The sequence below is a fragment of the Strigops habroptila genome, chromosome 5 (assembly GCF_004027225.2).
Source record: "Strigops habroptila isolate Jane chromosome 5, bStrHab1.2.pri, whole genome shotgun sequence".
NCBI classification, from domain to species: Eukaryota; Metazoa; Chordata; class Aves; order Psittaciformes; family Psittacidae; genus Strigops; species Strigops habroptila.
Window position 1 is genome coordinate 64,078,875 of NC_044281.2, and position 24,979 is coordinate 64,103,853.

General features: G+C 41.5%; 3 protein-coding genes across 3 annotated transcripts; 2 read left to right on the forward strand and 1 right to left on the reverse strand.

Moving 5' to 3' along the window:
• Nucleotides 1-14,211, reverse strand: LOC115608581 (putative lysosomal acid lipase/cholesteryl ester hydrolase). Its single transcript, XM_030487641.1, has 9 exons — nt 13,722-14,211; nt 11,808-11,928; nt 7,810-8,008; nt 7,352-7,461; nt 6,586-6,722; nt 4,976-5,122; nt 3,726-3,797; nt 2,599-2,670; nt 1-1,977 (listed from the first exon to the last, which is right to left on the reverse strand). Exons 1-9 carry the CDS (start codon nt 13,824-13,826, stop codon nt 1,744-1,746), a joined length of 1,197 nt encoding a protein of 398 aa, XP_030343501.1. The 5' UTR covers nt 13,827-14,211; the 3' UTR covers nt 1-1,743.
• LOC115608582 (translation initiation factor IF-2-like) lies at nt 14,016-15,696 on the forward strand. Its single transcript, XM_030487643.1, has 2 exons — nt 14,016-14,405; nt 14,499-15,696. The coding sequence occupies exons 1-2, from the start codon at nt 14,112-14,114 to the stop codon at nt 14,721-14,723; spliced, it is 519 nt and encodes a 172-aa protein (XP_030343503.1). The 5' UTR covers nt 14,016-14,111; the 3' UTR covers nt 14,724-15,696.
• A 3,177-nt stretch (nt 15,697-18,873) lies between these two features.
• IFIT5 (interferon induced protein with tetratricopeptide repeats 5) lies at nt 18,874-22,852 on the forward strand. Its single transcript, XM_030487051.1, has 2 exons — nt 18,874-18,925; nt 21,393-22,852. Exons 1-2 carry the CDS (start codon nt 18,921-18,923, stop codon nt 22,816-22,818), a joined length of 1,431 nt encoding a protein of 476 aa, XP_030342911.1. The 5' UTR covers nt 18,874-18,920; the 3' UTR covers nt 22,819-22,852.
• Nucleotides 22,853-24,979: the final 2,127 nt, after the last annotated feature.

The following is a 24,979-nucleotide window of genomic DNA, read 5'->3' on the forward strand; positions in this document are numbered from 1 at the left end:
TGAACTCCAAGCAGCTCTCATGTTTATTGGAATATTTCAAGCTTAATAAACATGATGCAAATGGCTTTTGCTGTATTACATACCCTCACAACCGCTAAGTCAGCCACTTTGGATTCCAACAGAAACTTCCTTTCAGCACAGCAAGGTGAAGCAAATATGGCTGCTACAAATATAAAGCAAACCTAGAGGTTCCGCTAGGAATCACAACTGAAATATCATGAACCACTTTTTCCTTAAACAAAGCCTGAGGATTCCCTGAGTCTGAATTAGGAATTAAAAAAAAAAAAACCCAAAAAAACAAAAAAACAAAAAAACATCCAACCAACCTAATTTTTGGTTTATGCGTATTTTTGCATTATTATTTATTTTTACCAAAAAAGTTTGCCTCAGTTTAAAATGTACTATTTTCTATGCCATGTTGAAAAGTGGTTTTATCCTGTTGGGTTGAATCCAAGCATGGCACAGAAATCATCTGGACTAAGGCAACTGACTCTGGAGGTTGTTTGTACATCTACATTTGGCATGGAACTTTTGTGCAATTCAGCGGAGCCGAAGTCTTCTGCATAATCAATGAAAAGAGCAAGGCACCTATACCACAGAGAATCACAGCTCCAAAGTCAGACCCCTAAAGCAGATGTGAATCCCTTCCCCCATTAAATGGGGACTTTGTCCCATTTTGAGGTGGAAACTGAGACAAACGGAGACTGCCATTAATACTGCCAGGCTTCACCAGGCTGTTGTGTGGTTCCTGAACACAACGGTGGCAAGCACCACATAAACAGCTAAGAAGTAAACATATCTTCAAAGCAGCAGGTAAGTAAGGGAAAAAGTCCATGCAAATTAAGTCACTCAAGCTATAGAATTAATGCTTTGGCTCTTTCCTCGTCAGTAGTATACTGAGGAGTTTGTTTTCTAGTGGTCAGTGCAAAAAAACCAGAACACAAGCATGTTACATCACTGTCCTTGAAAGCCATAACCTACCGACAAAGCTATCTGAAAGTGGTGCCACTTTCAACTACTTCTCTTGTTACTTGCCCTTGCAGGTTGCTGGAACGATCCTTATCCATAGCTGGTATGTGAAACATGAAAGGCTTCAGGGACAGCATTAGATCAAGAAAAATGCAGCAATTAATCACTCCCAAAATAGTAGATTTCAACTGGCAGTGATGATCTTCTCTGGCTTCATGACAGTTCTTCTGGGCAATATTGAAAGTCATCTCATGTAGCTAGGTTGTATGTCATGGCTCAAATGTCATAGATGCAAAAAAAAGTCACTAAGTGCTTTTTAAAGTACCAGCACCAAATGGGTCACTGCAGTACCAGGAGTATTTCTGAAAGGTACTCAGAAATGGCAATGTACAAAGAAATGGCAGGGGTTTATGGACAGTAAAATACTTATTGTTTTAACTGCCAAGCACCTGAGGTGCTGAATGGACTAACTCGTCTTTCAGACATGTCACTAAATTTATATGCATGTGACATACTCCTTTTGCGCAAAGTCACACTGCTGTTTTTTGAGTACCATGCCAGTGTGTGCAAAATCAGCAGGGTACAATGAGGATTTATGCAGGAGAGAGAAATAATATTGAGAAAAAACAAACCAAATATGAATCCAATTCAGTAGTCATTGCTGGCATTTTAAAAGTGCATCATAAATAAACAATGTAACATTACTGCCAGAAAAGCATATGTTCCAAAAAGATGAATTTCTGGTGAGCTAATACTTTGAAATACCATGTTAGTTTAGACATACTTCCTAATCATGTTAATTATTTCATTATACATGCGGTAAGGTGCATCAAGGCCCCAGATGAAATCCAAATGTTCCCATTCTGGAATGTTTTTGTGGTAAACCAAGTTTGTGATTTGAGTGAGCAGCATAGCAACATCCTTTGGGTCTGCCAGCCAGTCATGTCCACCAGTCCACACCGCAGTTGGTACAGTCATCTCTTTTATTTTGTAGAAAGGGGGAGTAGACTGAGGGAAGGACAGCAAAACCAAAAGCATTAGAAAGAAAAAGTCTCCAGTGTGATACTATACTGCAGTGTAACATACTAGCAAATGCAAGAAGAATGTGTCAGATTCTCATTTTCTCTTCCTCTCTTGGGCAGCTAGAGATGGAGCCCTGACTCAAGAGAAAACATAATTCCCAAGAGTCCTGCAATATTACAACACACATAGCAGTAAAGATGTGCTTCGAGGAGCTTAAAAGACAGTAGGGTAGCAGAAGTCTCAGATGCATCCCATTAAAGTTATTTCTGAACCCTAATCAAATACTAAAAGTGATTGCTACTCTGAAAGTATGATACTGCAATTATTTCCCAGTCACTAAAACGATAAGGGGCAAAATATTTTTAGTATTGCACACAGCAATTGAAAAACACACGGAGATTAAACAGGCTGGAGACAAGCAATACATGTTTGTGAGTGTGTGTGTGTCTGTGTGTGTGTGTGTGTGTATTAAAAGGCAGGTCTCCGGTCTGGTTACTAGGTAACACCAGTGGCCCTTCAGCAGCATAAACACAGCACCCAGAGAAGTGCCCAAGGACGTTTTTTGTGACATTCAAGAATTATAACATATCCATAAAAGATGCCTACCTGGTTGTAGTGAGCTGTATTTGCAGCCTTGCTTCCCCAGTCATAAGCTTTGAGTTCACCAGTCTTCACAGCCTAGAAATAAACAAATATTTGCACATACAAAGAAGAACTGCAACACTTCTACCTCAGGAATAAAAAAGGTGTAAGTAATCTGGAGAATTGGCAGAGACAATTGACACAAGAAACAGTGAAATGCCAAGTATTAACAAGGACAAGTGTCACTGCTTTGACCAGTGCCACAGGAGTGGGAAACACTGACATTCAACACCATTAGACTTTGTCCTTTAAGATTTCACACTCTTTCATAGCAACAGTAGGAAAGATTAAGGAAAACACTTCAGTGTACCCAAAGTCAGGATGTGGCAGCACCATGCTTAATTGTGAAATATTTACCTTGCCGTCCAACGTACAAGCAAGCTCCATGCTGTGTCCATAGAAATCTACTCTGTATGATTTACCATCTATTATTTTTCAGAAACAGAAGTCTATATAAAAGGCGGGGGGCGGGGGGAAGGTCTTCACAAATTTCTTTCTGAGCCAACACTTGAAGAGCAGAACACATTGCTTCTGAATAGGTGACCAAGTCTGGCTACAAGATCACAAGTAGCCCTGACCACTGCTTCCATGGCAAATGCCTTCTCTTATTTGTCAGCCTGCAAAGCAAGCTTCAGGCACAACAACGTCACTCATGAAATTGTGCATTGCGGTGAAATTCAAAATATACCAATAAAATATAAAATGAAGCCAAACAGAATAGAACAGAACGCCTGATGCTTTTCACTGGCTAAAAATATAACTCGTAATCAAACCAGGGTTTGCTGAAAGGGGAGCAAATACTTGTTATAGCATTGCTCCGAGTTTAGTTTTTCCATTGTATTGTTTGTTGGCTTCATGTACTTACAGTCAGCATATCTTCAAAGAAATAAGGGAGGGGGGTGAGCCACCTTAAGCCAGTATCATCAAAGCAGCTACAATGAACAGCTGCCACTCTAACAATTGGCAGTTCCAGAATTTCACTCAGCCTACGCTGCATATATATTTTGGCATTTTATTCCATTTAAATATCAGATACATCAATATTCTACAAACAAGACAGTCGTGGACATTTTGGATTCTGGAAACTCTACCTGGCTCCAGTGGATCATGTTTTGTACAGATGTCCCCGCAGGACAGTGTGCTGAATACACACCCACTCGGCTCTGCAACAAGATAATTCATATGGTTTACTCCACGCAGTGCAACAGTTCTGCCCATTATTGCTTCTTGAACAATAGAGAATTTTCCATTCCTCTTAAAACTGTTATAAACAAAAGTTAACTGGAGCCATACCTATAGATGAGGTCAAAAGTCCAAATGTTTGGAGGAATAACTACAGTTAACTGCAGAACTTTAAATCTAATAATGATATCCCTTAAACATTTTTATATATTAAGAATATGCTTTTAAAAGTGCTAGTGTTGTAAGAATTGGGAGCACATTAACTAATATTTACATGGACCTCCAGAGAAACCTTCTGTTAGTCTACATCTAAACTAGTAGCTGTCAGTTTAAAGTGATTCAGAACCTCTTACACTTTGAGTTTAGAAGTACAAAATACCCAGGGGAAGCTTAAATCCTGGCAAAAAAAAAAATATCATCCACTATTAAAACCATGAAAACTGCATGTGCTGGGCAAGAAAACATCAAAAAAATGCACTTTCACCTTGATATAAAAAGCCAAACAAACAGAAAGTACATTTTTGCACATAGAAAAGCAGTAAAATACCAATAAAACAATTCTCAGCCTTCATCCACTTCCGGGTAAACTGATATCAGCTTCTACTGATTTCAGGGAGATAGAAACACTTTAAGAAGCATTATGAAGAAAGGTGGCCTCACACCGATTTCTGTTAACTAGCTTTTAGATAACAAAACAAGTCCTATGAACAAGCCCTTTGGAACTAGGACCACAGATGAAGCCATCGGCAGGGTCAGAAATTGGTCCCAGGGAAAATAATTGCACATGTCCACCAAAAGAATAGAAAACTTTAAAGGTTCTCTCGAAAATAGCTGAAAACTGTATCTTTCTTCCTCACTTCATTGTAAAAGGAATTAAATACTTGCGCCATCGTATTTATTCATTTCTTTTACCCACTTCCCCAGCAGATCTAAAATAATGTATTTTAGCTTTCCAGTAACATTTTAAAAGGTTAATTCTATCCATCATAACTGGACAACTAATCTATACCAAGGAAAGATTTTAATCCAAACTCAATATGATGAAGAAGGCATTAGGGGTTTTCTAATTACATGTAAAGGACAATGAGTACAGTGATACACAGTCAATACTATGATAGAGTGCACAATAACTTAGCTATTGAAAGTCACTAGAACATACCATATTCAAGTTTCTCTCATTAAAACCACATAGAAGAAAGAATGCGTTGCCACAAAGGTCATCAAGTATTCTGTGAGTGCAAACATGGGTAGCAAGCCACTTCAGCAGAAAATTCTGAGGGAGGAATTGTTTCTTTCCAAACATGTCCTACGAAATAACAAACACATAGGACAAACATGTAATTGCATAGAATGACTTGGGTTTAGTTTTCATACTAAAACATCCTTGAGGTAATTATTTCCATTTGCCCTGGTGACAGGTGTGTCATGAAAAATATTTATCCCCTTATCAACCTTGTTTACAGTCCAATCCAGAAGGTCACGGTTAGTGCTTCTGCTCCAAATGATATAGTCCATTAAACCCCACAAAAAGTACCTGGGAACTAGGACAATCTTTCAAGAATTCCAAACTTAACCTCAAATCCAAATCAATTTTAAATTCAGTATTTCACAGAATATTGTACACCTTCTTGTCATCAGAATCGAAGTACGTTAAGCTGTGTCTGCTAATGTTAATGGCTTTGTAGTTGTAACTTCCTCTCTTCAAATCATGTAAGAAAAAAAAGTTGCATGAGCTGTGGTGGCCACTTCCTTTTGATGGGTATTTTTAAAGTGTCCAAGGATTTAAAAATGGCCTGCTGAGAACTTCCTTAAAAGTGACACAGCTCTTTAAAGATAAAACTGACCCATGGGTTTCTCACTGTCATGTACTTCTGCATTCTAGTTTTTTGCAAGTCACCATGAGAATCAAGTTCCTCAGCACAACATGAACATCTGCAGAAGGCACTGATCAGCTACTGTTCTCATTAGACAAAGTTCATTACACAAGGAACAGGAGATTACAGCTGTTAGTATTGCTTTTAAGTTAACTGCCTTTGGAGTAGGGAACTAATAGTGCAGACACGCATGTATTTAAATCTACATAGCATTAAATCTGTACAAGGTACATTAGAGATGGGTGTATCTCCTACAACAAACAGTTCTGTGTGTGAATCTCCATGGGTGGTGGAAAGAAAAGTGATCATTAAAAATGACACACAGTGGGGTGTTCACAATGTCTGACTTCAGGCACTCACTGCAGCCTGCTAGTCTGCCTACATTCCCTTTGATGTTAATCCGGAAAGGTAAACTCCTCCAGAGCATGACTCACAACATCTAAATAAAGCTGCTGCTCTTAATCATCCTCTGAAGGATCCTCTTCCAATACTAAATGGTTAATTGTGAAACAAATCTGTTAAAGTTCATGACAATTCAGAAGTATTCTATATTTAAAGCTATCATATGACTCTTCTAAAACACACTGACTAATTAATCGTGTGATTTCTGTAGCTTAAATTCTAGAAACATGTACCTGGAAAAACACAGTTTTATTCCACCTATTAACTTGTAATTGTAAAATATTACTTTAAATGGATGCAAATTGTCTCCTTAAGCAGTATAAAGCCAGAAAAGCCACTGCTTACTTCCATAGCATTATTATGGAAAAACTGGGCAGTATTCTTGTCAAATATGTTACTCTCTAATCACAGCTATTAAGCCTTTGCTATGCTGTTTTCAACTAGGAAGGGAGGCACCTCATCTGGCTTAAAACATTTATGCTAAAATACAAACCTTGAGCAGCAGGTCAGGAAACACTCCCAATTTTGCCAGAGGACTAGTGGCAAACTTGACTGTAGCTACTGGTGCCAAGGCAAAGAACATTTTGATTTTCTTAGCCAGCTGTGGCAAAGTTGAAAAAGCAATGAAAGCTGTAAATAACAAGAGAATAATTAACAAACCTCACTGGCACAAGTTAACAGGAAATTTTACCTGGCAATGATTCTATAAAATCTAAGAGAAAGTGCGCAAAAGTACTTTTAGATGGTTTGATTGTTTTATTTAGGATGAGTTTAGATACTGTAAATTAATCTAGTTACTACAGAACACAGATTAAATGAAGCAAATAAGAAGGACTGTTTTCTTCTGAAAAACGAATTCATGCTAACTCACCCAACACTCTTCTAGCTCTTTCTCTTTGTAGGTCTAAAGACACCTGAGCCAGGTCTTACATGCAGCAAAATATCCTGGAAATGGGATTCTTTATTCTACACATCTGACGATTCTAATTTTATTATCCATAGTTCATTAATTTATTTTAATAGAAACTGTACTGGTAGCTATCTGTGACTTCAGCTTATATTTTCAGCAGCTTCCCACTTTAAGTAAACACAGAAAGGTTAAGTCTTTCATTTTAATGTTGATGACTATTCCAGGAAGCAGCTAAAAACCAGCAGCAGTAGATATCAAACACCCTACTTTTTCATCATTAAACCACATACGTGGAACTTGATATCATTTCAAACACAATATATTCTAACAAATGCATCTCTTCACATACCCATTGTGGTGCCCTGTGAATGGCCAATGTAAAACACTTGTTCCTGGCCAGTTTTCTTCAAAATAAAGTCCACTGAGGCTGGAATATCATACTTAGCCATTTCATCAAAGCTACAAAGCAAAGATAAAAAGTCAGTTGTGTAAGTAAAGTTATCAGTGTGGAACAGCTGCACAAAGCTTTACTGCACAGCAGATCAGTCTGGACGTAAAGAAGAGCTTCCTTTGGGTGAAGCAGAACTGAGTCTTCACACCAAGCACAGGTAAAAGCAGTTGACATTCTACTGACCAGGCTGTCTCAGGACACCGTACTGACCATGAAACTCCCCTTTACACACGTAACCAGAAAAAAAAAATACGTTCTACATTCACAATGTGACTGAACTGAGATGATGGGCAAAGAGAGGAAAAGCAGCCTGCTCGCAAACAGCATGCGTAGTTCCTCTAGCAAGACAAGGATACCTGAAAACCCAGAATTCTTCTTGCTTCACTGTGAAGTGTGTATGTTTTCTGGACCAGGTGTTCCCTCTGCTGTTTCCAAGCCATACATCATAGCCAGCATCTGCCAGCATAAAGCCAAGGCTGTTGTAATCCAAGTTTGTGATCCAATTGCTGGCATCTGCAAGCAAACCATGCTGCAGAAACATGGCAGGCCTTGGACCTGAAAAATAATGCATTTATCATAGCTTCCTGTTCACCTGCAATTGAATGCCTAAGAAAAGTTTAAGTGAGTTACTGAAAGTCTACTTTAGATTTGGACTTTGAATATTTAATCTACTTGACTTAATCTACTAAGAACTTGTACACTATTCGTAGTGCCCTGAATCACGTGTTTTCACAAAAAGCTACTTTTTATCATTAAGAATTTTAAACTAGCAACTTGTTAGTTTTCTAACTAGAGCAAAAGACTCCCTGAAGTTCAAAACAGACAGCAAATGCGCAATAAGCAAACATGAGAAAAGCAGGAGCTACAGGAAAAATACCGGTAGCCTTTACAACTGTTTCAAGACCACAAATAATCAAAGTGGCCCAAACAGAGACAGCTAAACTACTTATGACCCTTGCCCTGCCCCTAAACCTGGAGAAGGCATTCCCATATATGTGCTACTGAAATCTTTGTTTTCCAGTTAAAACAATGCCAAACTAGGTGCTGAGCTGTGGAAATCTCTGCAGCTGGTACTGATACTATCTCTGTGCAACTCACTTCCATTACCAAAGCTCTGGCAGAACCTGAAGAACAGTACAGTAGCCAACAGGGGAATCTATATTTCAAAGGACTTTCTACCCTTGACTTAAGTAGTTAAAAAAACCCACAGTCAAAACCCAGCTGGAATTGAGGAAACCTCTCTCCTGACTTCCCCGTCATGAAAAGGGAAATGACATCTTTATGTGGAATATAGATTGAAAAAAAAAAAAAAAAAAAAAAAAGGAAGATTCCTGCTTCTATACAAATAAAATAAATTAACAAATAATCCGCTAGAAAGAGTACAACCTTCCGAAAATACAAAGACCTCTTTGGATCTTGCAGTAGCACAGGTATTTTGGGGTTTTTTTCTGCTTTAATAACTGAAATCTGATGTCATGGTAACTTTAGTTCAATGCCAGAGATTACTCAGGAATTACCTCCTCCAATGACACATCATTCTACTACAATGCTAACTCACACAATACTTCCTCCATTGATAATTTAGGCTTGGATCTTTCAGCAGCAGCTGCCGAATCACAACCATTTCAGTCACCTGTACTCTCCATTCTGGGTCATGTTCATAAATGTTTGCTGTGAGTTCCAAAATCCAAATTAGCAATATTCCTCCCTCCTAGCAACCTTTATACTGGTGATCACAAACCTTTTCAGTGCCTGCTTTTTCCATTTTGTTAAAAAAAAAAAAAAAAGAAACATGTGGCACACTGTGCCTGCAACCAGAGCAAATATCCAGCAGTGCCAAAGTGGCACTGGAGACACTACAGTTCAATACAACTGTTTACTCTGCTGCAGTAATACCTCATTGCCTTACAAACAGTGTGCAGGATTTTCAAGCCTAACATTAAATTTGTTTTCAGTAATGTTCACTTTTAGCTGTGATACCTTCTTCGTTTTTACTAGACTCAGATCAGCCAACTTCTCACTTTTGAAGAACTGGCTGTCCTCAAGCTGCTACTTGCATGTTTCATAACATAAGAAGTGGAAAACCGCTTAACTGCTTTAATGCTTCAATTCTGTTCTCTATCAGCCTTCAGTTTCTGCCAGTTCCTTTTTCACTTTACCAAGCAGTCATCAGATCTGCACATGAATTGCACAGTCATACAACAAACTGACTTGCACAATAATAATTTTGTGTATCACCTTTAATCCTAAAACTTCCAGAGGGGAAATATGAAAGGTAGGTTCTGAAACTACGCTTTCCATGGTAGAACATTTTGTTCTCTTCACTGTACCCCCAAGAAACTGAAGACAGATTCATTTCCATAAATACGCATACTGTGCAGGAAAAACTATAGCAAAACATCATGTGATACATAATTCCAAGGGATCCCATTCACATTATGCAGGTATTGCAAAAGAAGAATTATGGCATATATACGTTGAGTCAGCAGTAACACACCATTGCTATCTTTCTGAGAAAAGATACCAAGTCTATAAAAACTTAAGATCAACATGAACTTTGAAACGTTCATTCTTCTAGGAGATCATACTGCCCCAAATGTGCTCACTAATCCTTGTTTTCAAAATTAAAGCACTTTGCAAAACATGAACTTGAGGTCGAGGGTGTGGCAAGGGGAATGTGGAGAATTCCCACAGGTCAGGAAAACTTCTGTTTGCTTATGTCATCGGAGGATTTGACAAGATCAACAGGTACAAAGGCAGCCTGACTTTTTCCTCTGGGCTTCCCTGAAATTCTTAAGTACAAAGACACCTGTCAGGTTTAAGTGGCCTCATCCATGTACTGATCATTATAAACCCACCTTGTGAGGAACACTGAACAGTGCAAACATCCTAACTCATACAAAACCAACAGATAAGATCAGGAAGACTGATGCTTGGCCACTGGCGGATAAGAGCAGTTTTACACAGGTCTTGTTCATACTTAAGGCTACAGGACAATCACTGATTTCTTTTGAGCTCCATGTTTTTACTTGTTATCCTAGGTTTTTTCAGCCCAAAGGGTCCTGAAGCAGTTCTTAGAATATGTAGTTTCTATATAAACAGGCTGCTGCTGTTGTATGCGTGCAATTGTCTAAAGGATCATTTTTGAGGGGTGATGACAAGACTCGATACCAAATTCAGCCACTGTTGTTCAAATACACTGTTAGTTCCACACACATTGTATGAGAATAGCAAGCCAAAGGCTACATGTCTCTCCTCTATCAGTCTCACTTTGAAAGCATTCCATCCTTTTGCCCCCACAAAACCCTTTGCCCATACCACTTCCTTAAGTTTTGGCGTACATTCCCCCTATCCTTTTTCTCCCCTAGCTCCTCACCTGTACACCCCGTGCATCCCTTCCATGCACCTTCCAGCTTTCACAGTAACTCTTACCGCTTTTAACAGTGCTCTGGTGTCACATGCCAATGCTCCTCCCAGTCTCCCATCAAATCACATCCACGAAATAACCTGGTCTGGGCCAACTGTTGTCAACTACCTGTTACTTACCTCAGTTTGCAATATATTTTTACATGTATTGTACTCAAGATCCTCTGAAAGGATTTTATCTTATCCCTGCTCATTGCAGGGGAGGTGGACCAGATGACATTTGCAAGTCCCTTCCAACCCAAAATATTATATGATTCTATGATTCTGGTATTGTTTCCATAAGCTTAAGCAGCTATGTAAAATATAACACCCCAGTAGCACATATTATTGGTCTGGCTGTACCTTACTGCAAAGCCAGCTTCAGAGAGGCTAAAATTAATGAATTCTTATGCAGAAAACAGACAGTAATTATTTTGTGAACAACAAGTGGGAACTCTTGTAGTTTAGTTATATTTCACCAAAAGAGGGATGTGAACTGCCCTTACCTCTGAAAATGGTCAGGCATTTTTTTTAAATGGGGTCTGAAATAATGCAACCATGTCACAATCAATCTCTTTCCAAGATACTTTATTACTTAAAAAACCCAGTAAATCTCAACCTTCACTTTCCACTTCCTAGAAAATCCAGGCTGCTCTACCCCGAAAAGAAAAAAAAGAAAAAAAAAATCAAACAACAATGAAGGGCTTGTATTAATGTCACACAAAGGCAATGCCAGGAAAATACAGCTTTCTAACTTCTCTCCTTTACTCAAGCCACTCTACATGTGCCTAATCTTATTTTGGCCAGAAGATTCACTAATAAAACATTCCAGCTGTATATGTCATATAGTCTTTAAACTTTTTCTGAATTATTGCAGAAGTAAAAGTTTTATAAATCAAAGAGAGCTTTTTTATGACTTCTCACTTTTCCAAGCAGACATAAATCTTACCTTTGCTCCTTTTGTAGTCTTTTCTTCCATAAGGAATTCTGTTAATGGAAAGGATATACCCATCTTCTGTTGTCACTTCATACTCCTCACTAGGGTATCCCCTAAAGGTAATAATTTGACTCTGAAGAAGGAAAAGAAACCACCTTGGAGTCAAACTCCTCCTCAGTTCATTAACACGTGCTAAGTACTCTGCATTCCTTCCAAAGATGGGATGTGAAATTAGTCTCTGCTAGGAACCTGCCATACCACCCACCTATTCGATGCAGACAGGTTTTCTTATGGACTATGGCAGTACGGAGTCAGGAACTAGCCAGAGCACAAACTTTATCCACGGAATTTAGGAAGACTCCCTAACCTGTCCCCATCCACTCTCATGTTAGTCACTCACACGCTGCTTACACTGAGGAAGGCAACTGAAGTGTTGGAAAGGAGATGATGATAACAGGGCAAAATACCGCGATGCAGATTTGGCAGACAAAAATTGAAACTGTCTGCTCGCAAGGAATGCAGAAACTTCCAGTAATAAACAAGTGAGGAGAGCACAAAGCCACTGGCACCACACCAGCACATGGAAGAAGAGAAGGAGGGAAGAGTTCTCTCTCCTGAAGGGAAAGGCTTCTTTAGAACCATTTCAGATTTATATCTGAACTTTATGTTGAATTCTCTGTTATACACACGATACAATCATGTTTAGGCAATGTGCTGAAATGAGCCACAAACACACCAGCTTTAATACATAAAGGTCACATTCTTCACATGTGCAAGCTGCTGACATTGCCACCTGAGCTCGTCGTTTCATGGGCCATTTCTAAGTCACCTTTCTCCTCAAACCTTATGCCTGTTACAGAGTTTTTAAGTGACTTTGCTGACAAGCCAAAAAAGACAATAATAGGAAAAAAAAAAAGCACACTTCTTTATGATTTAATTAATAGGTTTATCTCCTACATCTTACATCTCAGGCTTTATGTTATTTTCATTCGATGCAATTCCATTAGGACAAAGAACTTGCTACTTTATTGGTTTTATGACGCCAACTGTGCTTTAAGAAAACTTAAGGAAAGAAAAACTTTTCTGTAGTCCTACTCTTAGGCTGCTGGGCAAGGAGAGAAGGAGCATTTAAATAAACATGCTATTTCTCTTAATCATGCTATTTCTCTTTAATCATCCACAACATTAATATTCCAAAATTATTTTAAGGCTAAATGCCATTCAAATGCTATTAGCCTTAGACTAAATGACCATTTTCAGTCCTCAAAATGATAGTTAGATGATACCGACAACTCAAGCACTTCTTTCCTTATAGACCTCAAGCATTTGCAGCTTGAAGTATGCTCTCGCACATGTGAAAATACAGCACGGCTCAGATGGGGCAGACAAAAGAGCGACTAATACCAGTTACAAACTGCAAATATTTTCTGGAGTTGGCTGTTGCAGCAAAAGAAGGATAAAGTTAAGAGAGTAAATGCCAAATGGGAATGAAGGCAGTCATGGGTAAGAACACAGGAGCATCGTGCTAGCAGCACAAGTATATTTCATAAGCATGCACTTCTGTAGCAGTTCAGAGAGTCCTGACTAGCAAAAACCACAGGTCTGGCTCACAAAATATGGGAGAGAAAGATCAGCACAGGCAGCAGGGGACCACGAAGGACCTGGAAGGAGGAGAAAAGAAAGACGACGTCTAGCAGAGGGCCGAAGCAGCAGCCAGCTGACCGCTGGCCAGTGGCTGCAGTCCCCGGGGTCCCACCGCGGCTGCGGCGGCCGGAGGCACCGGGTTTGCGGCCTCGGAGCCGCGGCAGGCCCGCAGGCCGCTCGGACGCCCCTCTGCTCCTCGGCCCCTCGCCTCGCCCCGTTACACCCGCAGCCACACCCGGTGACCAGCCTCGGGCGCGCTTCCCTCACGGCCGCGCCACTCACGATGTTCATGTTCGTTTCGGGGTCCACATTCCTCCTCCCTCTGGCGAACGCGCCCGAACCGGCGATGCTCTGCAGCAGGAGAGCGGCGACCACCAGTCCCCGCATCCTCACCCTGCGGGAAGGGCGCGGGAGGCCCCGGCTCGCCGCAGCGGTGCAGCACAGCCCGACGTTGAGGGAGCAGCGAGCGAGCCCCGCAGCGGCTTATGTGCTGTCTCCGCCGGGCGCGGCGGCCGGCACCGGATCGCGTGACAGGGGCGGGGGCTGGTGCCCGGCTGACAGGGCGAGGACGGGGCCGGTCGCGGTTGTCAGCGGCGGGGCGGCAGCTGAACGAGCGCGGCCGGGCTGGGCGCTCGGGTGTGTCCCGCGCCGCTTCGCGCCTCCCCACGTCGAATGACTGCGGCCCAGCGGAGACCCGCTGCCGCGCCGGGACCAGCCTGCGCTCCGCCCGTCGCTCCCAGCGCGGAGGAGCGCGGTGCGGTGCAGCGCGGCGGGAGGAGGGCGCTAGGCCGGCGGCGCAGCTCAGGCCATACAACGCAGCCTATCGGCGGCGGCGGGGCCGGGCCCTCTCTGCAGCGCCCCGCGGGGCGGAAACCCGGCCGCGGGCTGCTGCTGCCTCTCCGTGTCGGCGGGCCGCGGGTGCGCGACCTTGAGCTGCCTGAACCGGTGCTATTCAGCGTTCCTCAAGTAATCCCTGTGTGGGCCTGCCCCGCCGCCGCGGGCTCCATTGCCAGCAGTCTGTCAGCCCCGAGAACGGCGCCCGTGATTTTTGCTTCCCAGCCCTCCCTATGGCCTGCGTGTGCTCCCCATCCGAAGTCTCCGGAATCCTCACAGTGCCGCCCTGCCTCGATCACGCCGCAGAGCCCGCGGCGGTCTCCAGGGAGAAAGCAGCGGCAGGAAGGAAGGGGTGTAGCCTCGTCCCCCACGGCCTCTCCCCGCAGCGGGAGCATCCCCGGGGACGCCTCCTCAGCGTCGGGAAGAGCCGGTCCTTTGTCAGGGCTATAAAGCGTTGACAGCAGTCACTGTTATTCTTAGACAAATAGATCATCTATCTATCTCTCTGTCTGTCTGTCTATTCATTATCTTCAAGCACAGTCAAAATATGTCAAATCTAATACAGATGAGCTTAAATTACATGCGGGCACACAGTTCCAGCAGGTTTATAATCACAGCTGCTTGCAAACCTGCTTTACCTTCATGCACTGAGGCAGCTAATTGGCACGGCATTGCATACTGTAAACTCCCAGAGAAGCGTGTCTGTGGTCAGAGATGTGTGACCAGGCTTGCAAAAACTTGGACCAAATTCAATCCTGTAATATAAATATTCATGTTACTAGCTCCAGGTCCCGAGTAATATCCTCAGAATAATACAGAAATCTGGTACAAAGTACGCAGCAGTAGAGCAGGAATGTGTCAAGAACAGAAATGTTTATTTAGAAAGCATTGAGATTTTACATGAAGCTTTCATAACATCTCCTTGTTTTGATATATGGATACATGAGTTGATACTAGTGACATTATGCGACTGTTTGCATTCCCGGATTCCATTTCTTAGGGACACATCATTTTAAAGAACTTGGGTAGCAAAAATATTGCTCAGTGATTCACTTGGATTTTCTCTCAAATTAATTACAGGGTACCCTTCCCCTCTAGGGGAAAACCCAAGTTATAAAACACCACAACTGCTGCTGTCCAACATAGTAATTATATGCTAAACTAGGCTAAATGGAAACCAGCATAAAATAGGATATTTGAAGTGAACCTGTCATTTACTGTGGTATAGTTCATTTACATTACTTTAATAATGAAAACTGCATTTCAGGCAATTGTTTGGCTGGGCTAGTGATACCAGGGGAGAATTCTTTGTCAGCAGTTACCCATTTCAGCTCCAAGGAAATGTACAGATATGAATTTTCTCCCTAAAATGTGTAGATACTTTTGAAGCCATTCCCTATGTACGTCTTGCATATGTACAGAAGAACACTCAAGTAAACAAAGTCTTTGTATTAAATATGAATGCAGTTGTTGTTTCCAGCCCATTTCTGGACACGTGTTTTTCAAGAAGTTCTTACGTTTGCTGCTACACCACTCAGCTCTCCCTGGCAACAGTCAGCCCGGCTGTAGCTTTCCTCCAAGTGAAAGCAGCAGGGCTGTAGAAGTATTTCTGATCTTTCCTGTGCTGTGCCAAGCAAGTTACGAAGATGGCTGCAGAAAGGCATTGCATAATAAAGGCATTGCATTCTCTTTCACTTACTCTATTTTAAGCAATATCCTGCACTTATTTTATTCAATGGGCACTGTGTCAAACCAAAGCATATAGGTGCAACTAAACTTGTAAAAATATGGGTACTAGGGCAAATGTTTGCATTCCAGAGGAAAATTACTGCATTTTCCCATACGTACCATGCTCAGAACCGAGCAATGTACCAAGAAAAACAGGCACCTGGGACAGAAGCAGAGACAAGAAGCCCATAGATACTTACTACCATAGTAAATCATTAGTGTCCACCTTTGATTCTGGCCTTGCAGAAACCTTTTAAACACATTTTTCTACAGCTACCTGCAGCCTTTATTTTCCACAAAATGCATGAATCTGTGTAGATACCCTAATACTTTTTCCTTCCCAATTCACTGCCTCTTTTCACCACTTGTCAAATACCTGATTGCTAGAACATTGCATGCTACTCAGAGTAGTAGCTGTACTTTTATCTTGAGCAGCTCTGAAACATCAGCTTCAACAAACACACACACACACACAGAGTCACTTAAACACAAGAGGGGTGTGTGTTGCTAAGGATGTCCAAATTCTTGTAGAAACCAGGAGCTTTCATAGGTAAGATTGTTTTGTTTTATTTTGTTTTTAAAAGAAAGGGAACAGGAAAGGAGGGAAAAGAAGGGAAAGGCAAAAGACAGCCTTGTCCTGAAGAGTCACTGCCTGCTGGGAGTTCACTCTATGTGGGCTGAAAGTCCTCACGCAGTCTGCATCCTTCCCCAGGAGAGTGCTTCCCCAGAGGATTGTGGGCTGCCCCCGCTTCTTTGGCCAGGCCGAGGGTGTCTGGAGCCAGCTGGTCAGAGCCATGACCTGATCAAACTGGAAGGATGAGCACAGCTTACTACCCTACCTAGAGGTTCACTCCGCCCTACCTAGATGCTTCCTACACGCTTTGTGAGAGTGGGCGTACAGACACTTCATACCATAGAAGACAAGTTTATAAGCCAGAACCTAAACTTCTTGAAAACATACAAATTGGCAGTTAGTGGTTATATAAATTTATAAATAAAAACATGGAATACTGTTAATTCTTGTCTGTAATTGCAAAGATTTACCATGATGGCAGCAGCAGCAGTTCTGCAGTGATTACGGGGTTTGATATAAATGGCTTTCTGGCTTATGACAGAGGGGCAACCTTGTACATCCTCCCCTGAAAACCGCACAAAAAGAGGAGACCTGACACTGTTGTATACCAGGAACAATGAGAAGCCTCGTGAGGCTCCCTTACATGCATTTTTATTTGCTTATTCCTACAAAAGAGAGGGGAAGGCCTCAAATTCTACACATACTAATTATAAAAGGACATTAGAAAGTATTTAATTAAATATATTTCTTAATAAGATACTCTCACATTTTTAAATGGAACGTATTCAGGAATGGAGAGTGGTTCTGTAGTGTTACTTGAATGATCTTCATGGGTGAAGAGGAAGCAAATCTTGTATAGATAGGTAAAAACAAGATTTTTTTTGTTAGTATAATGAAAATCTTCATCTAATGAAAGAATTATCGTTAGTCTAGATCTAATTATTACAGAAGGAAAGTAATAATGCAGTTAAAGTACTTATATACAGAAAAAGTCAAAATAATAGTAATATTATGCTTAAAATTGTTATGCACACATGCAAACGTGTAGACTTCTTTAGTTTGTATTCCTTCCCCTAAAGATTGCTCCTCTGGGCATTCAGATCAGCAGCTTCAGACTGCTGAGGGAGCAACACCAACAGTCACCAACCACTGGTGTCCTTTCTTGGGAGGAACGCAACGCCAAGGTCGTGGTTTCTTCTTCCTCTCCCCAGCATCACCTTTGGGTCATTTTCATATGTTTGCTAACATGCTTTTACACCTTTCTTCTTCTTCACTCATCTGCAGCTTCAGGTTCTATCCAAATTTACTATACATAGTGCCATCTACATATTAGATATTATTTCTTTGATCTCTTGGTTACCCCTAAAATCAACTTTATCAAGCCCGGTCTGGATATATTGTTTTTTTTTTAGTGTTCAGTGAGTTGTTTATATCCGCAGGTGCTCCAGTACCCAACCCATGCCCTGGCTCTTTGTTAACCTGTAGCCCTATAACCAGCACTGCTGTTGCTAGCAACTGACCATAAGCGTTGCACTGAGTCTGCATGACCTCAGGACCAAGGCTTGCCAGGCCTGCTCTGTATGAACTTGTCTTGGCTTGACTGCAGATTTATTTTGGTTGGCACAACTCTGATAGCAATTTCTTGAATTGATTGTCTGTATCTAATTTGTTTTACTTTCGTCTTTGCCCAGTACAACTTCAGTTTTACATAGAGAGCAGCAACAAACAGTTGCTCTAGGTGGGATGAGATATTTAGTACTCTTACACAGTGACATAACACAGAGAAATACAGGCCTGGTACAGCAGCAGATACCTTGTGATGTGGAGACACAGGATGGAGTGCAGGCAGGGGCAGTAAGACATTGAGTGACTGTTATGTGGATAACACAATACCAATAAAACAGAAGCCTAAAGCATGGTGCAGAATTGTGCAAAAATGCATCAGCAGAGGCAGGAGGGAGAAATGACCCTTCCCTAGCGTATGCATGATGACCAGGTCAGCCTATACTAGCCTGAAATATTCTCCTTATTATAGATGCCTCTGCATTTGAACAAAGTAAATGCTGGGAGCTATTAGGAGCTGTTGCCACATTCTCCACCACACAGTGTAATGCATGGCATTGAGCCAGGCGAATAAAAGCAGTGTAGTTACAAGTTTCTATTCCCTGACAAGCAGCTCTTCTGCTTCTTCTGCAGATTCGGATAGAAGCTGAAGTTTCGCTTTCCATTTCCCTTCACAGATCACGTGGGGGCTGGAGCACATAAAAGGGAAGGCATAACAACGGTGAGTAGCACTCCATTGGCTTTGAAGCTACCTTAAGACAAGTGAGCACAGAAGGATAACCATGAGGTAAGCCACCAACCCAGCCTCTGAAAATGCTTTTATGCTGTGCCATGGGAAAATAAAGCTTATTATTTACATAAATGTAAGTAGTGAGGAACTTTGGGGATCCAAGTAGCAGAAAATATTTTCCAGAGTATTTACTGGAAGAATCAAAATGAAATAAAGATGCTACTGAATATTGTAGTGAGTACTGTTATTGCTTCTCTGACAAGGAACAGTGTCTATGAGCAGAACTTGCAGTCAGAAAATCTGTGTGCATGCAGTTCAGGGATGAAATCCAGGCTACAGCCATAGATGATGCTCAGCCAAATGAGTGACTGGCACTGATGCATTTGAGAATTTACTTTGATCTCTACTACTATGAGGACCAGCAAACAGGCCAGTGCAGGTCCTGAACTGCAACTTTTAGCATAAGAGTGAAGGTGACATTTTCTGAAGACCATCACACATGCACACGAGAGGCACACACACTCTCAAATAGGGCAAAGCCAAGAAGTTTATGACAGCTTTGGAAACTACATTTACCAGTGACACATTGAACTAAGCTAAACTGTATTTAATCTGCATCACAAACCTGTTTTTGTGACATTCATGAATATTCATTTTCCACCATGCAGTCACTCGCTCTGTCCCCCTGCTCCCAGGATGGGGAGGAGAATCAAAAGAATGTAAACCCCACGGCTTTAGATAAGAACAGTCCAATAACTAAAGTATAGTACAAAACTACTACTACTGATAATAATGCTAAGGGAAATAACAAGGGGAGAGAGTATAAACCTAAAAAGGGAAGGGGGAAAAAAACACAATAAACACAAGTAATGCAGCCTGACCCAAGCAACAATCTGAGCCCTCCAGGTGACTCTCCCCAGTTTCTATACCGGGCATGATGTGCTGTGGTATGGAATACCCCTTTGGCTAGTTTGGGTCAGGTGTCCTGTCTGCTTCCTCCCAGCTTCTTGTGCCTCTCCTCACTGGCAGAGCATGAGAGACTGAAAAGTCCTTGATCAGAGTAAGCATTACTTAGCAACAACTAAAACATCGGTGTATTATCAGCATTGTTCTCAGGCTAAAGTTGAAAACATACCACTACATCAGCTACTAAGAAGGAGAAAAATAACTGCTACAGCTGAACCTAGAACAGGGGAGTTGGCTGGGAGCTGCCGATCACTGCTCGGGGATGGACTGGGCATAGGTCAGTGGATGGTGAGCAGTTTCATTGTGCATCACAATGAAATACACACCCATATGTTTCTTAGGTTTTATTCCTCTCTCTTTTTATTTCCTATTATTATTATGATAAATAATAATAATATTTTTTTTACTTTATTTTATTAAAGTAAAATTAAAATTTTATTTCAATTATTAAACTCTTCTTATCTCAACTCATGGGTTTTTATGGTTATTTTTCCCCTGATTCTCCTCCCCATCCCATCAGGGTGGGGTGGGGAGGGAGTGAGTGGCTGTGTGGTACCTAGTTGCTAGCTGGGCTTAAACCACAAAAACTAGTCAGGGACACAAAAGAAAAGCCCCCACCTAGCCTTCCCAGGCGACCCTCAGCCTCATGGGCTGGGGGAACACCCAGCACTGGGAGTCCACTGGAGTGCCTAGGGATATGTGACACATTACAGGATGCAGGAAAAAGTATTTGGGGATTGCACAGGACTTTTGTTATAGGACCAAGGGCAGAGAAACGAGATCTGAGTGATCCGTTGAAAAATCATAGAGAGGGACCAGTTGTATCTAAACAGGATCTGGTCAGCATGCGTGCGTGTGTGTGTCTAGGGGTGAGAACCTGCATGGAAAGAAGATCCCTGACCAGCTACTGGATATCCAAAGCCAGTTTCTGGGGATCCATAGCGTGAACAAGTGTGTGGTCTGTACCAGCAAGTGGAATGGGATTGCACTGTTGGGGGCCTGTATATTCAAATGCCAGCAACTGGGGAGACTGGTGAGATCTGGGAGCCAGCTACTGGGTACATCAGTTCGTAAAAATGGTGCTATGATCTAACAAACAAGGATTTAGAAAGGCAAGAAATTAAAAATTAGATTTATAATCCAAACCGTAAAATATATAGACACATGGGAAAGGAAATGTATCACTTTCTCTATATTTTGGGGGAAGTTTTTTTATTTTATTATCTTTTCTGGATCTGCCTCAGAAGTTGTTACCAGCACAAGAAATATGTTCCTGGGGCCCAGAGGTGTGCCAGCTTTACCATAGATACTAGCCCTCCTCCGATATCCATATCACCAGCTCTGTTGCTATGTAAGAGGTGTCCTCATACACTGCAAGGAGAATTACTAAAATAACTATTCAGCCCTTTAGACCTCTGGCTTCCCACAGCTTTGGCTTGTTTGAAGTATTGTCGACTAGTGGCACCAGCTGTGGTATGGCCTGCATTATGCTGGGTTTAAAACCAAGAGTAGCAAAAAACAAATGAGTATAAGTAAGTTTTTCTTTGATTTCTTCTAGTACCAATTCCTTGAAAAGCTCCTTGATGCAGCTCCAGTGTCATTTTACATGGACTTTGCTGAAAGAGGATGTAGATCTAGATGACCTAGAGGAAACAATAGGTGATCAGATCAAGTTTTTTGCAAATTCCAACATAAAAAATTATAATCTGCTCTCCTATGTATGCCACCTAAAGAATTCAAATGAGGAAGCCCTGAAATATCTCCAACAAGCTGAAGAAGAAGTTAAGAAAAATTACCCAGATGAAATTGCCAGAAGTCTTGTTACCTGGGGGAACTATGCCTGGATCTATTACTACATGGGGAGATACGAAGAAGCTCTAACTTACGTAAGCAAAGTGGAAAACAGCTGCAAAAAGCTTTCAAGTACTGCTCCAGGGAAGATTCAGCTTCCAGAGATCTATGCTGAACAAGGATGGGCATTATTAAAGTTTGGGGGAAAATACTACCAGAGAGCAAAGGATTGTTTTGAAAATGCTCTGAAGAATGAACCCAATAACCCAGAATTTAGTGCCGGCTATGCAATAGTAATTTATCGTTTGGAAGATTTTTCTCTGAGACAATGTGAAGATGTAAACCCATCCTTTGAGGCCCTGAAGCGTGCATTAGAACTGAATCCAAAGGATACTTTTATTATGGCTTTACTTGCATTAAAACTTCAGGACTTAAAGCGAGTCGATGAAGGGGAGAGGTACATTGAAGCAGCAATGCAGAAAACGCCTGATCTTCCTTATGTCTTGCGATATGCTGCTAAATTTTATAGAAGGAAAAAAGAAGTGGACAAGGCACTGGAGATTTTGAAGAAGGCCCTAGTAGTGACACCAAAATCAACCTTTTTGCATCACCAGCTAGGGGTCTGCTACAAAGAAAAGCTGTTTCAATTGAAAAGGACTACAAGATATCCACCTCAAGAGCAAGTGGAAGAACTCATCCGACTTTCCATTTTTCATTTTAAAACAGTGACTGACCAAAAGACAAAAAGTTTTGTTGCCCATATTGGCCTAGCAAACATGTATGCACAAGCAAACAGGTATGAAGAAGCAGAAGAGACATTTCAGAAAGCATTTCAGATAAATATTCTATCCTATGCTGATAAACAAGAACTCTATTACCATTATGGCAGTTTTCAGCGTTTTCAGATGAAATCAGAATCTGAAGCCATCAGGAATTACACAGAAGGGCTGAAAATTGAAAAAGATTCCTATGGAAGAAAAAAATGCATAAATGCCCTGAAGCAATTGTTGGAAAAGAGAATTCAGGGAGGTCTGGGAAATGCAACAGTTTTTGGTACACTTGGATTCATTCACAATCTAAATGATGAGAAACATAAAGCAATTGAGTGCTATGAGAAAGCCATTGCATTGTGTCCCAACAATGAAGAATATCTGAGTGCATTATGTGAGCTACAACTTCCTGTCACAAGCTAAAGCTCCAAAAACCCTTCATACCAAAAAAAAAAAAAGAAAATCCCAAACCCAAGGACATTTCAACAGACTCTCAAAATGTTTTTTAAGGTTGAAGTTATAACCAGATGAAACATCTGGTAGCATCACTTTCTAGTGATAATGTAGAAACTGCAGATGATGATTGTTCATTTGTTTGTTCATTCACCAACAGAGCATGCTTCGAAAGACAAAATAATAGCTAGGCTATCTTAGTCTTCAGTGCTAAAACACAACTGTTATACCAGTGTGATATCTGTAGAACACAGAACTTCAAAGGTGGAAATCAGATCCTACCTTCTACTGAGAAAAAGTTAAGGGAATAGTATTATAGTATTTTATCTGTCCACTTGAAAGGCACGCTTATACACAAATGGAATTTCTGATGCTTTTTCAAACATTTAAAGAATATCTTTTTTAATGTTATTTAGAAGAAACGTTGAAGACTTGTTCAGTTTACTAACTTGTATGTTGTTTAGCTATGAAAAATAAAGACTATTTGACTAGTTCTCTGCCAAGCTTACAAAATATGTATTATCGTTGTGAACTAATAAAGAGCATTGCATCCATCAGCTGTTGCTTCTGGTATCTCTCTGCTGACCAGTCCTCATGTTAGTAGACAAAAGAAAGGGAAATGGCCATTTGAAAAATTAAGAAGGGTGAAGTTTTGGCAGGATATGAAAGAGTCAGGACATAGCCCCATTTATTTTCCCAAACTCTCAGCAAAGCTGATTTCAGGGGTGTTGCACCAAAGAATTTAGCTGTGCACAAAAGAGCATCCGTCTAGTTTACCCAAAACCACATGCTCCGGAACTGCTACAGCAAACATCTGGAGAAGAAGGAAAGGCAGTCTTTGAAATGCCAAAGAGAAGGCTACCTGCAGTTGTGCTTGTGAAACAAGCCAGGGGCAGAAAACACACACAAGAAATGTACTGAATTGGACATGGAAGGCAGAGCGCAGCTAGAACAAAAGATTGCATGAGCACTGAAGAACAGGGCAGCAGAACACAAGGGGTGTATGGGAAAGGAGCAGGTGCCCACAGAGTCTATATGAGTGGAAGAAAGAGCTGAAAGGACAGGGAGAATGGGTGGAGAAGGTGATTGTCTTCAGATACCCAACTAAAAGTCAGTATTCTTTATAACAGGCCAGCCTAATTCCACAGTATTGTGCCTTGGTATGATAGATCATAGTGCTCAGGGAAAACTAACGCCGTGCTTCCAAAACACTTCTGAGCCCTAGCCAGTAGCTTAGAATGAAGCAGAATGGTGACAGAGCCGATCAGGAAGGATGTGCACTTTTGTTTCCAGCCATCTTGGAGCATTCCTGTCCCTGCAACACCAGTCCCATGTACAGTCAAGTTGACAGGCCTGAAGGAGTGTAAAATATGATACCAAATCATGAAATATCAAGAAGCTTCTCCCTTCTCAGCTGAAAAAATCTTTCATAACGCAAGCGAAAGTGATCAGGAGCTTAACAGCATACATAATACAACCACACCTTCTTCCTAAGAAAGGGAGAAAAACCATACTAGTTTCCCAGCCACCTGCCAGCTTCTGTCTTACAAACAAAGGTGCTGGTCCTTCCTAGGGAAAGAGCAGGGATGGAGGAGAGAAGGAAGGACTGTGAGCAGGACTGACACACCACTCCTGAAAGCTGGTAGGAACAACAGTAGGGTTGAAGCCAGGAACTAGTGACTACCTGTGGTGGCATTCTCAGAGTTGTTTGGGCAAAAGGGTATGTTGGGTGACCTCACTGCCTTTCTCAGCCTTGAGGCTTCTAGCCTCAGCATCATTGCCATCCAAACCCTCCTGAGGGCATGGACAGCAGCAGGGAAGAATTCAAGGAAGAAGTAGTACAGGTTCCCAAAGCCATGGCGGCAAAACCATGCTCCCCTCCACACCCCACTATCAGGGCCTCTCTTGCCTCTCTCCTGGAAAATGAACCTTGCAGAAATAAGGAAGATCAAAAAAGTACTTTGAGAAAAATGTGTGCCTGACTGTTTATGAAGAGTCAGAGTGGCTCAGTCTTCTCCACAGCAAAGAAATTGATTGTGGGGCGTAGTAATGCAAGAAATATATTTATTGTGCCTGACTTGCTTCGGGCTTTGGAGGATTGCACTGGACTGCAGTACTACCCATAGATGCT